This window comes from Heliangelus exortis, chromosome 6 (genome assembly GCF_036169615.1).
Source record: "Heliangelus exortis chromosome 6, bHelExo1.hap1, whole genome shotgun sequence".
Classification (NCBI taxonomy): domain Eukaryota; kingdom Metazoa; phylum Chordata; class Aves; order Apodiformes; family Trochilidae; genus Heliangelus; species Heliangelus exortis.
In genome coordinates this window covers 1,830,843-1,845,882 of record NC_092427.1, presented here as the reverse complement: position 1 = coordinate 1,845,882, position 15,040 = coordinate 1,830,843, and the positions used below count along the sequence as shown (strand labels likewise).

Sequence of the window (15,040 nt, the reverse complement as noted above, 5' to 3'; positions counted from 1 at the left end):
AGCACTTGTGGGGCATGGGAGCCACCTGGCTCTCCAGCTCCTTAGCAGAAACAGAGGAGTCTTGGGGGTTTCCCCACAGCTGGGCAGTAAGGCCTCACAAATCCTCCTGCTCTTTAAAAAAAACTAAGGATCATTTGTCACCAGAGCTCTTTAGCACCTTTCACTTCAACTTACAGCACCATCCCCATCCAGTACACACCACAACTGGAGGTGATTTCCACCCCACATGGCAACCACACAGAGGAATGGACAGGCAGAGTCCTGACACCAGCACCAGGGAGTTTTGCCCCCACCCCCCTGATTTGATCCATTTCATTTCCACAGTGCCAGGGCACCTGGGGAATCTCCAAGGAGTTTTTTCTTCATGACCAAGGTGCTCCAAGAGGGGTTGCAGGGCTGCCTGAGGCAGGCAGAACTCCAGACTCCTCACATGCAGTGTTTTCCTCCTGGTGATGCACAGGCCTGGGTATAATCTCCATTTTAATGATGAGCTACTAAAAAAAAAATCAGATCATATCCTTTGGAAAACCAACTATAAGGTCACAGGGATAGTTCCTTAGCGAGGAAGGCATATTAATAATGTCTTCTTTTTTTAAAAAAAAAAAAAAAAAAAGGAAATATTTAAGTATTATTTTAATGAAAACAAAGTGGTAGCATCCAGGAGAAGATCCTTAATAAAGAAACAAGCACTGTCAGTGACACCTCTCCTTTGCAGTGTTACTTTCCCATTCACTCTCTCTCTTCTCAGCCCATTCTCGAACGTTTTCCCTTTTTTTTTTTTTCTTTTTAAATATTTTTTTTTTTTTTTTTTTTTGGCATTTTCTTCAACCTTCTGATTTCCTGATGCCACCTGGATCACAGCCATTCCTTCTGGCTGCTCAGTTCCTTAAGTACAGTCCCACGGGACAGGTGAAGCCTCTATTAAAGCACTGGCACCAAGCCCTCATTCAACACCCACGTGGCTTTGGACTTCATTGAGCTTCCACCTCCTCCCATCTCTTCCCTCCTAAGAAACCAAAGTCCTCTCACATCACCGTGCAGCTCTTTGCTTTGTCCTTTCTCAAGTCCGTGGCCACTGTGGAAAGCTCTGGCCTGCCAGGCATGTGTGAAATCCTCTTTGTGGCCCTCTGGGATTTGTTCCTTTTCACGTTTTTGTTTGTTTTGTTCACGCAGGCCAAGGTGGCAACGTGGAAAATGTCTCTGACACTGTTTTCTGACTGCAAGGCTGAGCACTCGATGTACGTTGCTGCTCCAATCTGCTTGGCCATATTTGCACCCTAAGGGAAAGAGAGGAAGAAAAAAAAAAAAAATCCCAAACCATGCAAATCACTGCTGAGTTCCTTGCAGAGAGCCAAAGCAAAGCGTTTAGGATCGCTTTGCAGTTCTTGTTTTCCCCACACACAACGTTTTGGAAGAAGCCAAAGCTGAAGCTCCAGCACTCCAGCCAGCAGCTACTTTTGCAAAATAAACAGAGCTTGGGTTCCAAGAGGAGTTAAACATCTAAACAGGATCTTCCTATAAGTGCAAACTGAGAGGAGATGATCTGAGTGACCTGCAAAGAGCTGCAGGGAGCCAGGAGGGCACTGAGTGGGACCCAGTTCAGCAGTTTCAGGCTCACACCTCAAAACCTACAGCCCTGAATCACATCCTCCCTAGGAAAAGTCTGGAGATGTTTCCAAATTTAAGCCTGCTATCAAAAAATTGTCTTCTGCCTGCCTTGATTAAGTGACCCTGAGCTGGAAGACATCAGGGAAGGGGGAAGAGTTCACAGGGAAATGTGCTCTGGGTTTCTGGGTCAGGGTGAGTTCTCTTAACTTGTAGCTAGGGAACAAGCAACAACAACAAAAAAATGAAAATAGGGAAGGGCATCAGTGGTCATACAAACCCTTCTTTTTTGGATTTTAAGTGCATAAAGAGTCAAAGCAAGGATAGTTGTTCCAGCAGCACAAGGAAAACAACACAAGGCTCTGGCAGATGGCAATGCCCCAAGTGTTTTGTTGTGGGTTTTGCTACTGGAGGACAATTGTGTGAAAAAAACATGAGCTATTTCCATGGCATTTTACTTGCCAGGGACAAACCTTTCTAGCAGGTTACAAAATGCAACCACATCCTTGATGTGTCACTCCCTCAGGTATTCAGGAGCCTGAGATAGAGGCAAAAGTCAGTCCCACCCCTCCCCTTTGCTCTGGTGCCAGGCTGATGGCACCCAAAGAGTCAGAGCCACCTCTGCAGCAGGCACCTTCTTATCAATTGGAAGAGGGAGTGGCTGATAAAGGACTGATCAGGCTGTAGGACCAGCCCTCCCCACAGTTAAACATCTCAACTCCTACACCTCAGAGCCTCAGCAATGTTTGCTGGGGTGTAACTGGCAGGGAAGTGGCACACTGGGGACAGGGGGTCACACCAGCACAGGATGGCTTGGGGGGGAAGGGACCTTTCAAGGCCAAGGGACAAGAGTTTTCAACTGAAAGAAGGTGGATTTAGGTTAGATATTAGGAAACAAATCTTCACCATGAGAGTAGTTAAGATACTGGAATAGGTGGCCTAGGGAGGCTGCTGATGCCCCATCCCTGAAAGGGTCTCAGGACAGGTTGGATGAGACCTTCTGCAACCTGGGCTGGTGGGAGATGTCCCTGATGTCCCTGCCCGTGCAGGGGGGTTGGATCTTGATGATCCTTAAGGTCCCTTTCAACCCAAACCATTCTCTGATTCTAGGATCTGAGGCCCCCAGGGACATCCTCACTCAGATCAGGTTGCTCAAAGCCTCACCCAACCTGACCTCAAATGTTTCCAGGGACAGGGTAAGGAGGATTTAAGGACACTTTAAAATTTTTACACCAAGGAAAAAAAACCCTGGGATTTAATTTCACACACAATTGTCTGAGGCAGAGGGATGTTTACTGAGTGAAGTGTGGAAAAATGCTGTAAGCAGCAGAAGCCATCCCAGTCCAACACCCCATGTTCTATTTTAATCCAGCTACTCAGTTTATGGCATCTTCACACTTTCTAATTCCACCATGCTGTAGGAGGCTGCATTATCAGTAATCACACAGGGGAGCCCTTGGGGTGGGAAACCTGAGGTGTGGATAAAACATCAAAAAACTGTTTGACAGCACAGGATCCACACTCCAGCTAAAGCTGCTCCTGGAGGTACCCTTCTCACTCATACAGCCTGCAGGGTGGATCTCAAACCACCCCCATGATTCAGCTGCAGCACATGATCCATGGGTGAGTAACCAGGGGAAGTTTACCTTGGAGTTACCCAGTTCTCCCATTCTCTGCCTCCTGCTCTCCCACAGCCCAGATTCCTTTCCCCTTGGTTTCTCCATCTCCTGATGCTTGGCTCCAAACTCCTCACCTTGTCATTAAAATGCTCCCTGGAGGTGTTGCCACCTTCAGAGGGAGCTACAAGGTGTTTTCCCAGGAGATGCTTTCAGGAAATGGGGTTTTTATGGGGTCAGACTACACACAGTGCCTGCCACGATGCTGAAGACAAATGTAGCAGGGCCAAATCTCAGCAGGACGTGTCACATTTCAGCTCTGGTTTTGGCCACTGCAGGCCCAGAAAAGCAGTGAGTTGATTTCCAATTCACTTAAAAGGCTCTTTGCAATCAGCAAAGCCCTAATTTCAGGGTGCTTAAAGCACGTGTTGTGGGGCTGCATGATTTCCTGCCTTGACTCATCACTTCCAATTGGCCTCCAGAATGTAGATCTGGCTTCTAGGCTGTGAAGAAGGCAGGAAGCTGATCACAAAGATGGCTGCAGTGACAGAAAAGAGCCTTATCTTCCACCCCTAAGTAGAAGCAGGGGGTGGCACATACCTGATCATAGGACACAGGTGTCTGCCTGTGGTTGGAGAGTTCCACCAGGGTGCTGACATCCGTGCGCAGATCCGACTTGCAGCCGACCAGAAGCATCTTGGTGTTGGGACAAAACTCCTGGATTTCCCCTTTCCACTGTAAAAAAAAAGGTTGGGTGGTTGTTGTTATTATCCTGGGGTAGCTGAATGTTTGAAGGCAAAAGCAGCAAGAGCTGGAAGATGAACAAGTGGTGACACTTCACGTGGAAAGGCTCTTGTGTAACAGCTGCATCTCCCCCCGAGCCAATTTCTGAAGGCATCAGTTGAGGCAGAACCTGATCAAGGATGAAATCTTCCCATCTCATCCACTCATTAATTCCACTGCCTTCCTAATCAAGAGGGAAGGAACTGAGATTGCTTATCTAGTGGAGCAAAGGTTTGCAGACCTGTGGCTGCTGACAAGTGGCAAACACCCAGCCAGAGCCACCTGCAGACCTGGTGTCCCCACACTCAGTGGTTCCTCGTGATGGAGCTGGGCCTGGGGGACCACAAAATAAAGAGCTGCTAAAGTCTGGCTCCTGGCTACAACCTGAAACTACAGAAATCCATCAGGGGTTCAGCTACAAGCACTTCAAACACAACCTGTGATACACTCCTGGGGCTTCTTCTCTTTCTATGTGGTTACTTTGAGAAGGGAAGAAAGCCACAAACTTTGCAGCATAGCCCAAAAAGAGCAAAGAATCCCTAAAATGCACAAATATCATTTGGGTTTGGAAGCATAATAAGAAAAATCTCTTACAGAATGAAGGCCACAATAAGTGTATTGTCATTATCAATAGCCAACATTATCAGGGGCAGACAAGAAAAAGGGAGTTCCAGATGCTTGTTGGAACAGTTAAGAGGTGAGAAAAGTCTGAAGTATTTTCTGTAGACTATTCAAAGCATTGTGTGTCACTTTAATCCCAATGACACAAGAATTGCTGGTCCCAGGGACAGAATAAAAGGGAACTTCAGGTCAGTGAGCCTTAAAGACCACACTGCAAAGTGGAGTCATGCCCAGTGACCAAGGAGAGGGGCAGGGGACACCTTGCAAACACAGAGCCTGTTGATCAAAATTCAATGATTTAACTTGAGAAAAGGCTGGCACTGGATCTGATTTTGTGAAAAATGGTGCAGTTTGGCAGAGGCTTGCATTTCTCTGCCACTGCTCTGTCTGCTGGAGGCTTCCAGAGGCATTTGTCACTGGCTCCTTCTAACTCCAGGCTGAGAAAATGACGTAGAGCTGTGGCAGAGGGCCAGGCACTTGGCAGGCACATTGTGACCATCCCTGCAGCATGGCAACGTTCCTCAGTCCTGTCTGTGAGAGGAACAGAATGCCAGAGACAATCCCATGCTGCACCCAGCCCTGCACCTCACACCCCCCCTCAACAATTCACTGCTGTCTAAGGGCTGAGGAATGAGAATTTACTTCACCCTCTGAGCATGCATTGAGAAGGGTTTTTTTTTTTGTTTTCAGTGAACATTCGCTCCTTTCAAACAAATGATCTCCCAGTGTAGCAGTGCAGAGAGGGCTCCTGCCACCTCTCCATGAAAAGAAACAAAGTGAACTTTTCCAGGGTAGGAAAGGGTCCCAAGCTCTTCAGAGGCTTAAAGAGGAGCTGCTCAAAGAGCTCTGTGCTCAAATGTTTCTCCAACACTTGCCTTTTTTAGCACACTGTCAAGGGTCTCTGGCCGACTGATGTCAAAGCAGATCAGGACAGCATCAGAATCTGGGTAGGAGAGAGGGCGGACGTTGTCGTAGTAAGGAGACCCTGCAGGAAAACAAATAAAGCAACTCATCAAAATGTTGTTTATTTTATTCTTTCTGTTTTTGTTTTTTTTTTTTTTTGCTTGCTGCACTCATTCCACCTCACTCAGAAAGTTCAGGAAGGTTTTCAGCAAAGCTCCTTTCAGCACCCAGCTCCCACCTTTTCCGCCCGCCAGCATCGTGCTCCCCAAACACCCCTTCCACAGTTGCTCCTTTTGCTGCTTTCCCTTTTGTTCCTCACCTACAAAAGCTGCAGCTTTCCCAAGTAATGAAGAGTGATGGCACCCCAGTGAGCCATCTCCCACCAAAAGCTTGTGATGCCCCAAATAACAAGGAAAGGAAAACAGGGTCAGCCCAAGTTTAAGTCCCAGCATTAACCTGCAGAGATTTGACTCTGAGAACAAATCCTTCCCCTCCAAGAGGCTTCTACAAAGCAGATTGGTCACAGTTATGCTTTTCATGGGGGGAAAAAAAAAAGAGGTTTTGAAATTAATTTGGTTTGATTCTCCCAACATCTGAAAACAAAGAGTTCCAAGTGCCCAAAGCACCTGTAGTTGTCATGGGTGACAGCAATTTCCAGGTCCTGCAGGTAGGCACCCAAGTTATCAGCCACAAAAAGCCTCCCCAAGCTGTGAACTAGTATGTGCTTGCAAGAAATGTTTAGGTTTAACCCATAAAAATTCTTGTCAACAAGATCAAAGCTCATAACCTGGTAATCTGAGGGAGCATAGGCAGGTCCAATACTGCACTTTGTGCCTGTTTTACTCCCAGAGCTGTCTCACTGTTTTCTGTAAGAATTGTCACAATGTGCAAGAGTTACAGAGATCTCTCCAGAGTCAGATCTCTGATTTTTATCATCTGGAAACAGGTTTAGGGAAGAAGTTTTTCTAGGAAGTTTTTCTAGGAAGTTCCAGTCACTCAGTCACCATTTGGTTTGGCCTTAACTCTGCTGAAGGTTCCCTTGCTGAGGAGACTGAATTGCTGATTTAAAAGAGTGCTTAAACAGTTAAATGCCCCAGCAGGATAAGGGCTTGGGCTTTAAAATGAAAACATGTACTTTAAGATGTGTTTTCTTAAGTCATATAACCTTATTTCTGTCTTTTCCTCTCCTGAGCCTAAAACACAGCAGAGAACACATGCAAGGAGAACAGAGTTTTCAAGAGTTTTGGGGTTATCAGCTAATTATATCACCAGTTTTCCAACCATCTAGAACTAATTGGCTGTAAGGTCTCAGAGGCTGAGCAGACTATTAGCTGGATTAGAGAAATTCCTCAAGTTTTTAACTGACAGACAGCTCATGCTGTTGCAGAAAGCAGAGCAGGGAATGGTGTGAACGTATCACAGATGACTGGAGTTGGACAGCTTTATGCTGGGAAGAAGGAGTCAAGAATCCCAAGAATGTTGTTTTTGAAATGAAGAGTAACACATGGGGAATGAAGCATTAGCAAAGGAGGTAGCAGAAGGTAATTTGTTCAATGAGCCTATTTGATTCAAATGCTCATCTTCACAAATGATGTCAATCTCACAAAGAGGCAGCTGTCAAAAACTGCTCAAAAAAAAAAAATTAAATAAAGAAAAAAAAAAATAAAGCAGTTGGCTGTCTTCAGCAGTGCTATGTTCACAAGAAATCCAACTGAGCTGACCAGGAGTTAACTCTTCCTTGGAGCTCACTCTGCTCACACTATCAATAAGTATTTCATAGAATCATAGAATCCTGGAATGGGCTGGGTTGGAAGGGACCTCAGAGCTCATCAAGTCCAACCCTTGATCCACTCCCCCCGTGGTTCCCAGCCCATGGCACTGAGTGCCACATCCAGGCTCTTTGGAAATATCTCCAGGGATGGAGAATCCACCCCTTCCCTGGGCAGCCCATTCCAATGGCTGAGCACCCTCTCCAGAAAGAAATTCTTTCTCATGTCCAACCTAAACCTCCCCTGGCACAACTTGAGACCTCTTGTGCCCTCTTGTCTTGCTGAGAGTTGCCTGGGAAAAGAGCCCAACCCCCCCCTGGCTCCAACCTCCTTTCAGGGAGTTGGAGAGAGTGATGAGGTCTCCCCTGAGCCTCCTCTTCTCCAGCCTCAACACCCCCAGCTCCCTCAGCCTCTCCTCATAGGATCTGTGCTGGATCCCTTCCCCAGCCCAGTTGCCTCCTTTGGACCTGCTCCAGCACCTCAATCTCCTTCCTGAGCTGAGGGGCCCAGAACTGGACACAGGACTCAAGCTGTGGCCTCCCCAGGGCTGAGCACAGGGGCAGAATCCCTTCCCTGGACCTGCTGGCCACGCTGTTCCTGAGCCAGCCCAGGATGCCATTGGCCTTCTTGGCCACCTGGGCACACTGCTGGCTCCTGTTCAGCTTCCTGGCAATCCAGACAGGTCCCCAGGGCTTTTGGGGGGCACTTGTGACACCCTACAAGAGACCTACAACACCCCCAGCTCCCTCAGCCTCTCCTCATAGGACCTGTGCTGGATCCCTTCACCAGCCCAGCTGCCCTATTTATTTCCTACTAATTATTTCCCTGCTCCCTCCAGCACTGCTATTACAGTGCTGTTCCTCCATCCTGCAGCCCCAGGGCCAACTTATTTCTCCTGGAGCCCCGAGGCCAAATTTATTTACCCTGGACAGAGGAATGGTGCATTTAAGCAGCCACCTGCAGAGCTGAGCAGCACCAAAGCCCAGCACCATCCTGCATGTTGGGGAGAGGAGAACCACTGCCTGGCTAGCACAGCTCCCCAGCTCAGCTCAGGCAAGTAAGGGCAAGATTGAAGATCATTAAAAAAAAAAAAGCCTCACCCAGAAACTAATTCCTTAGACACATACCTATCCTCTCAGTCAGCAGGCTCCAGGGATCCAGCACACCATATAAGTCCATCAGCCTATATTTATGTATATATACATCCAGCCCCCACCTCCAGCCCTGAGCCTCTTTTCTACTGTGTCAGCTGCAGCCCTGTTTGTTTTGAGGGTTTTGTTTTGGTTTTGCTTTTCTCTTTTAGGTTTTTCCTTCTGAAGGTTCCCGGGTGTGAGAAAAAGCTGAGGCAGACTCAGGGCATTTTCCCAGTGGGAGGAATCTCTGGCACCTCCTTTGGAGTGGGGCAGAACAAATGGGAGCTATGGAAGCTGCTGGGGCTGCAGCAGCAACAAAGGAAATTTCCTGCTCTCATTCAGCAGCCCCAAACTGAACCTTTATTCCTCTGCAAATAAAGAGGGGTTGCTGCAGCCCTGGCTGTGCAGCCTATTCAAGCTGGCATTTCATCCTCTTGCCCAGAGAAACCCTCAGGAGCCAGGAATCCCAGGAATGAGGCACAAGTCTGAACAGAGAACTCTGAGGCAGCCCAGAAAGGCTGAGCACTCTTTTTTTTTTTTTTTTTCTTTTTTTTTTTTTTCTTTTTTTTTTTTTTTTAAGTTAGGCTGCAGAGCTGAAGCTGTGCCAACCCTAGAAAACAGGAGGAAAATGGAGAGCTACAGCTATGGTACAAAAAACCAACAACAACAAAAAAAAAACCCAACCAAAAAAGCTTATTTGTGCTTATGATTCTGTTCCTGCAAAATCAAACGTTTTTGCCAAGGCTCACACAGCTCATTTTCCTGTTTTATCAAGGATTTGCTGATAATGCTGTGTTAATAATATTAGGTAATAATAATGCTGTATTCATCATGCTCATTTTACTTTGTGGTGGAACTATATTCCAGCTGCAATACATCCCCTCACCCCCCCCCCCTTTTTTTTTAATCTGTGTGACAGTGTAAATAATTGAAGACAAAATAATTTAAACATTAAGAATTGTCTACTTTTAAAACCTTTTGTTTCATGCAAGGTACCACCTAAAATCAGCTCTTCAACTGAAATAAAACCCCTCCCCAGCAATATGAACAGCTTTGGTCTACTGAAGGTACCAAGCTTGGGCTTAAAAGTTGCTATTTTAATAAACAGCAGAATCTACACTGATGGCTTAGTACTTCTCTAAGATCACAGAACCACCATGGTTGGAAAAAGATCTCCAAGAACACCAAATCCAACCACCAACCCAGAAAAAAGCCACCATGCCTACAAGAGCAGGTCCTGAAGAAGGGTCACATCCAGCTGGTTTTTGGACACCTCCAGGGATGGTGACTCCACCACCTCCCTGGGCAGGAGCTGATGCTCCCTTTGTCTCCCAAAGCCACCACCAGCAGCTCCCACCAGCAGCTCGGGTACCAGATCCCAGGATCTCAGGAGATGGACCTGGGCAGGTCCTGCTCATCCTGCTTGCCCTGAGGGATGTGGTGCTGAGGAGCAGGGAAGAGTTTACTATTTACACACCAGCAAACAAGTCTTTGTAGCCCTTTGGACTCCAGTCAACTGAAAGAACAACAGATGAAGAGCAGAATTCTGCCCTCCCAAAGCCTTGGGCTCACTAATTATCAGCTCCATGGAAAACACATCAAATACTGCAGTGGTCACTCTGCTAGCTGACTCACTGCCTGATGGTTTTGTCTCCTTCCAAATCCACCTGGGCTGCTTGGGAGAAATTCAGGATTCAGGATCACTGCATTACCACAGAATGCATCATCTCCAAGCACAAGAGTAGCACAATATTGATGGAAGCTCAGGCTGAAAACATGGGCTTGGTAGGTGAGTGGGCATTCCCAGTTAACAATTCTAATTATTTTCCCTCTAAAGGGGAAAAAAAGAACAACAAACAAACCCGATCAAGACTCTGCCATGAAAGAGAAAAAAAAAATAAAAATAGAGCCAATAGAGCAATACAGCCAACTTGGAAGTGAACTGGGAGGCAAAGAGAGAAATCTGACATTTCCTTTACACTGCTTCTTGCCAGCCAGCTGAGGAAACCAGCAACTTTAATTCCTCTATGTTTCAGAGCTCTTCTGACAGATTTCAGCAAAAAACTTGATAATTAATACTATGTTTCTATACAGACACTGAATACATAGAGCACATCCCCACTGCAGTAAAGCTAACCTGATTTAAAGCTCTGAGGCCCTTCTGGATTTAATTATATGCTAATCCTCAGCAGCACATAAGTATTTCTGGCCCTGTTGAGAATTATTTTATTGGAGTATCCAGTACAGTTTGCACAGTTTGACCAATAAAAAAAAAAAAAAAAGACACTAAAATATGTCTTAGGGAGCCACAGGTATGCAAACCTCATTAATGGTGTGTGATTTCTGGGCCACAGCTGCTGCTGTAGCAAGAAACACAAGCTCCAAAGTAGTCAGTTTAATGGAAAAACCCCAAATCTTGAGAATGCCCATGGAGACCATGCCTATGGTAGACAAAGAGGACTGCAAGACAAAGCTTCAGCCTCAAGAAACTTGTACCACTCCAACCAGCTCCAGACTGACACACTGTGTTACCACAGAGGGGAATAATTTATGGTGTTGTTAGATTGCAACCAGACATTCCTGCTTTGAAAGAAGGGCTGGTAGTCCAAAAAACCCAATTGAAATTCAAGTTGGCAAGTGCTTTCCTTAATGCTGTGGCTAATTAAATCCTCATAATGACTTGCAGAACTAGACAGTCCCAGAAAATATTTGAATAATGAATCTTCCCGTTCCACTCTTACTTGAAGAGAGTGTTTTGTCCCAGATTTTTTAAGATACAACAAAAACTTCCCCATAGCTTTAAAATGCTCCCTCAGTTGGGTGACACTCTACGTTTTGTACTTAAGAGTCCTCTAGGAAAAAGCACATTATTATAGAAATGACCAAACCATGACAGCAAGGGCAGTTTTCACCCCAACACAACTACAACAATGCCCACAGCTTTCCTCGTTTTCTCAGTAAGTGAAAAAATGCTCCAAGTAGCAGCAGCTTCCTTCCAAAGGATCATTCCCTGCAAAACCCAACATTTCCTTCAACTCAAGTCAGAAGTGAGCTTGCAAGGCAGCCTGTTGCAAGCCCCCAGTTAGGAAATAAAGAGGGTTTAAGATGAATACTAAATACTGACCCAGTCACCTCCAAAGTACCTGCAGCACACAGCAATCAAGCACAGCTAAATAGCATCCTTTTACCTCAAATAACTTGAGCCATTCCTCCCCCCTGTTGCAAGGAACACTCTTTCCCATCAGTATTTGGCAGCTAACCAGTGCTGTTTAAGTCAGCTCCATCTAGTCCTGCTTTAAAAAAATCCCAGACTTTTATTCTCCTTCAGGAGAGGACCAGGAGGAAGACTTGTAAAAAATAAATTACCAAGAGCTGAAGATAATGGCAAACCACTATCTTATCTCCTGATGCCCCTTATCATTTTACATGGGGTTAAGGGGGGGTTGGGAAGTGTTTCCTCTCTCCAGTGAGAAGGGATGGTTATGGAGAGTCCCCCAAGCAGAGGATCCACTGGGTCACCAGTACCTGATCAGACCAAGCACTGGCTCTTCCCTTTTCCTCTCCAGTTTCAGATTGCAGACAAATTTGGGCAAGCTTCTGCCTTGGCCCCAAAATTTTCTATTAGTTCCAGGAGAGGCCTGAGTGGATGGCAGGCACACACAAAGGCTGGCAGGTGTTTCTTCCACTGCTTTTGTCTTTTTGAAGTGCTAAAGAATATTTCATTACATGAGAATATTTCATTACATGGGTGTCCCCCAGCCTCTGACATAAAGATTCCAAACCTTCCCACGTCCAACAGCTTGGCCTGCAAGTTGTGTTGTAACTCAGCAGCTAAAGATAAAATTTTCCAAAATAACTTGACTATTAATTTTTAATAAGCCCTTCCTCGTTCCAGCCAGCTTGGTAATCAGGATGAAAGCTCAAACCAGACACACTCGAGAAGTCTGCAAATCTTACTTGGCATAAGATAAAGAAAAAAAAAAAAAAATAATCAGAGCTATGTTGATACTGGTTGTGGGCACAGAGACTGCCTTTTCCCAGTAACAGTGTTGCAAGAATTTGGAATCATTTCCTCAACAGCAAGAAGAAAGCCAACTCACCGCCTAAACTGCTTTTCTTTAGAGAAGGGATTAACGTTTTCATTTCTGGTCAAAGGAGTGCTTTAGGACTGCTTTCCTATTTAGAAGGAGCTGCTAAGTTCAACATTACCAAGCTATCTACACAATCTGCCTTATGAAAAAAAAAAGAAAAGGGGAAAAAAGAAAAGGGGAAAAAAGAAAAGGGGAAAAAAGAAAAGGGGAAAAAAGAAAAGGGGAAAAAAGAAAAGGGGAAAAAAGAAAAGGGGAAAAAAGAAAAGGGGAAAAAAGAAAAGGGGAAAAAAGAAAAGGGGAAAAAAGAAAAGGGGAAAAAAGAAAAGGGGAAAAAAGAAAAGGGGAAAAAAGAAAAGGGGAAAAAAGAAAAGGGGAAAAAAGAAAAGGGGAAAAAAGAAAAGGGGAAAAAAGAAAAGGGGAAAAAAGAAAAGGGGAAAAAAGAAAAGGGGAAAAAAGAAAAGGGGAAAAAAGAAAAGGGGAAAAAAGAAAAGGGGAAAAAAGAAAAGGGGAAAAAAGAAAAGGGGAAAAAAGAAAAGGGGAAAAAAGAAAAGGGGAAAAAAGAAAAGGGGAAAAAAGAAAAGGGGAAAAAAGAAAAGGGGAAAAAAGAAAAGGGGAAAAAAGAAAAGGGGAAAAAAGAAAAGGGGAAAAAAGAAAAGGGGAAAAAAGAAAAGGGAAAAAAAGAAAAGGGAAAAAAAGAAAAGGAGAAAAAAAAAAAAAAAAAGGTTTGTGTGCTCTACTCTCAAATTCCTCCAGCTTTTTCCCAGTCCCTTCCGTGGAGTTAATGTTCATTAATGGTTCATGGTGTCATTCACCCCTGAGCACCTCTCCCTGTGCACTCAGCTACAGAGAGAGCAGCAGAGTTCTCCAGCACCCAGGTGACAAGTTCACATCCTCTCATCATCCTCACCACCCTGGCACCGAGCTGAGCCCAATTATTCACCAGAGCAGGATCCAGAGGAGCTCCTGGCCCAACGTGGGATCTAAAGCAGGCAAGGACCAGGAACCTCAGCCTCTGAGGCGTGGGAACCCGGGGTTCTGACACGGCCACGAGTGGCAGAGTGATGAGGAGGATGGTAGGAAAGGATGGCTCCTTCTGCACCCTCAGAGAGACAGAGATGCCCACCTCCTCCCCGGGCTCCCCTGCCTAAAAATGCTTCTAAAAGCATTTTATAAGGAAAACCAGGCGGTTAAGGAGGCTGTGAGCTGCTGTACCTTCCCCTGAGCAGACTGAACACCTCTTCACCCTTCTGCCAGGTGAAGCGAGGTGTCCCAGGCACCGAGGAGCAAAGGTAACCCCGGACCTTCCCCGGATAAGCCCCTTCCAGCCAGGCAGGCGAGAACACATCCCCCTGCCCTGCCCCTGCAATGCTGACAAACCGCTTCGGGGAGCTTTGCCCGCGCCCTTTTCCCTCTCAAAAAAATAATAATAATTTTTTAAAAAATCGTTAAAGTACCCCTCATTTTTTTTTTTTTAACATAAAAGCACCCGCAGCTCGCACCTGGAGCCCGGCACCCCCGAGAAGAGGGGGCACAGGGATGGTCCCTGAACCTCCCCTCACCCGTTTACACACAGCCCCGGACCCCCAGAACCCACCCCCGGGGTTCGGGGGGGTGTGAAGGGCTCACCCGAGGTGTCCCAGAGGCTGAGCTCGATGCGCTGGGTGTCGATCTCGAAGCTGGCCGTGTAGTTCTCGAAGACGGTGGGGACGTAGCTCTGCCGGAGACAACACAGGGTCAGCCCTAAGCCACCCGGAACACCGAGACCCCGCCCCGGACCCAAGCCCAACCCGGTTCGGTTCGGGTCTCACCTCGGGGAAGCAATCCTTGGCGAAGACGTGGAGCAGCGCGGTCTTCCCGCACTGGCTGTCCCCCACCACGACGATTTTGCACTTGACGTTCTGGTTGGGATCCATCACCGCCTTGCTCGATAACTTCTGGCTGGCTCTTCTTTCCTTCATTGATCTCGGATTAAGTCCCCCGCTTCGGCCGGCCACAAGGAAAAAAAAAAAAAAAAAAAATACACCCGGTTGCGTCTCAAAAAAAAAAAAAAAAAAAAAAAAAAAAAAAAAAAAAGGACTAAAACGATAATAAAAAAAATAAAATTAAAAAAAAAAATAAAACAACAAAACCAGAAGGCAGGTGAAGGGGCAGAGCCGCGGGAACCCGCCCGCTCCGCCGGTCCCGCGCTGACTGCTTTGTCCCCCCGCCGCCCCACCCCTTTTATAGCCTCGCAGCCGCCAATCACCGCCCGCCGCCGCCGCGGGGCCACGCCCCCTGCCCGCACAGCGCCCCCTAGCGGAGCCCAGCGGCACCGCAACTCCCGCCGGACCCCGCGGATTTGGGGCGGGGGGGTTCGGGGGGTTCGGTACCGGTACAGCCCCAAGGAAAGAACCCCCCCAGCACAACCCCCCCTGGACCCACCGCACGGCGGTGTTATCCTGTCAGGAATATATTCCCTCAGGATAAAGGGTTTGAGGTTTTGGGGTGGGTTTTGTGGGGTTTTTTTTGGGTTTTTTTGG

At 46.6% G+C, this 15,040-nt stretch overlaps 1 protein-coding gene across 1 annotated transcript; it reads right to left on the bottom strand.

The window, feature by feature from the left end:
- Positions 1 to 597: 597 nt before the first annotated feature.
- Positions 598 to 14,718, bottom strand: RND3 (Rho family GTPase 3). Its single transcript, XM_071746370.1, has 5 exons — positions 14,330 to 14,718; positions 14,148 to 14,235; positions 5,501 to 5,610; positions 3,822 to 3,956; positions 598 to 1,277 (listed from the first exon to the last, which is right to left on the bottom strand). Exons 1-5 carry the CDS (start codon positions 14,477 to 14,479, stop codon positions 1,026 to 1,028), a joined length of 735 nt encoding a protein of 244 aa, XP_071602471.1. The 5' UTR covers positions 14,480 to 14,718; the 3' UTR covers positions 598 to 1,025.
- Positions 14,719 to 15,040: the final 322 nt, after the last annotated feature.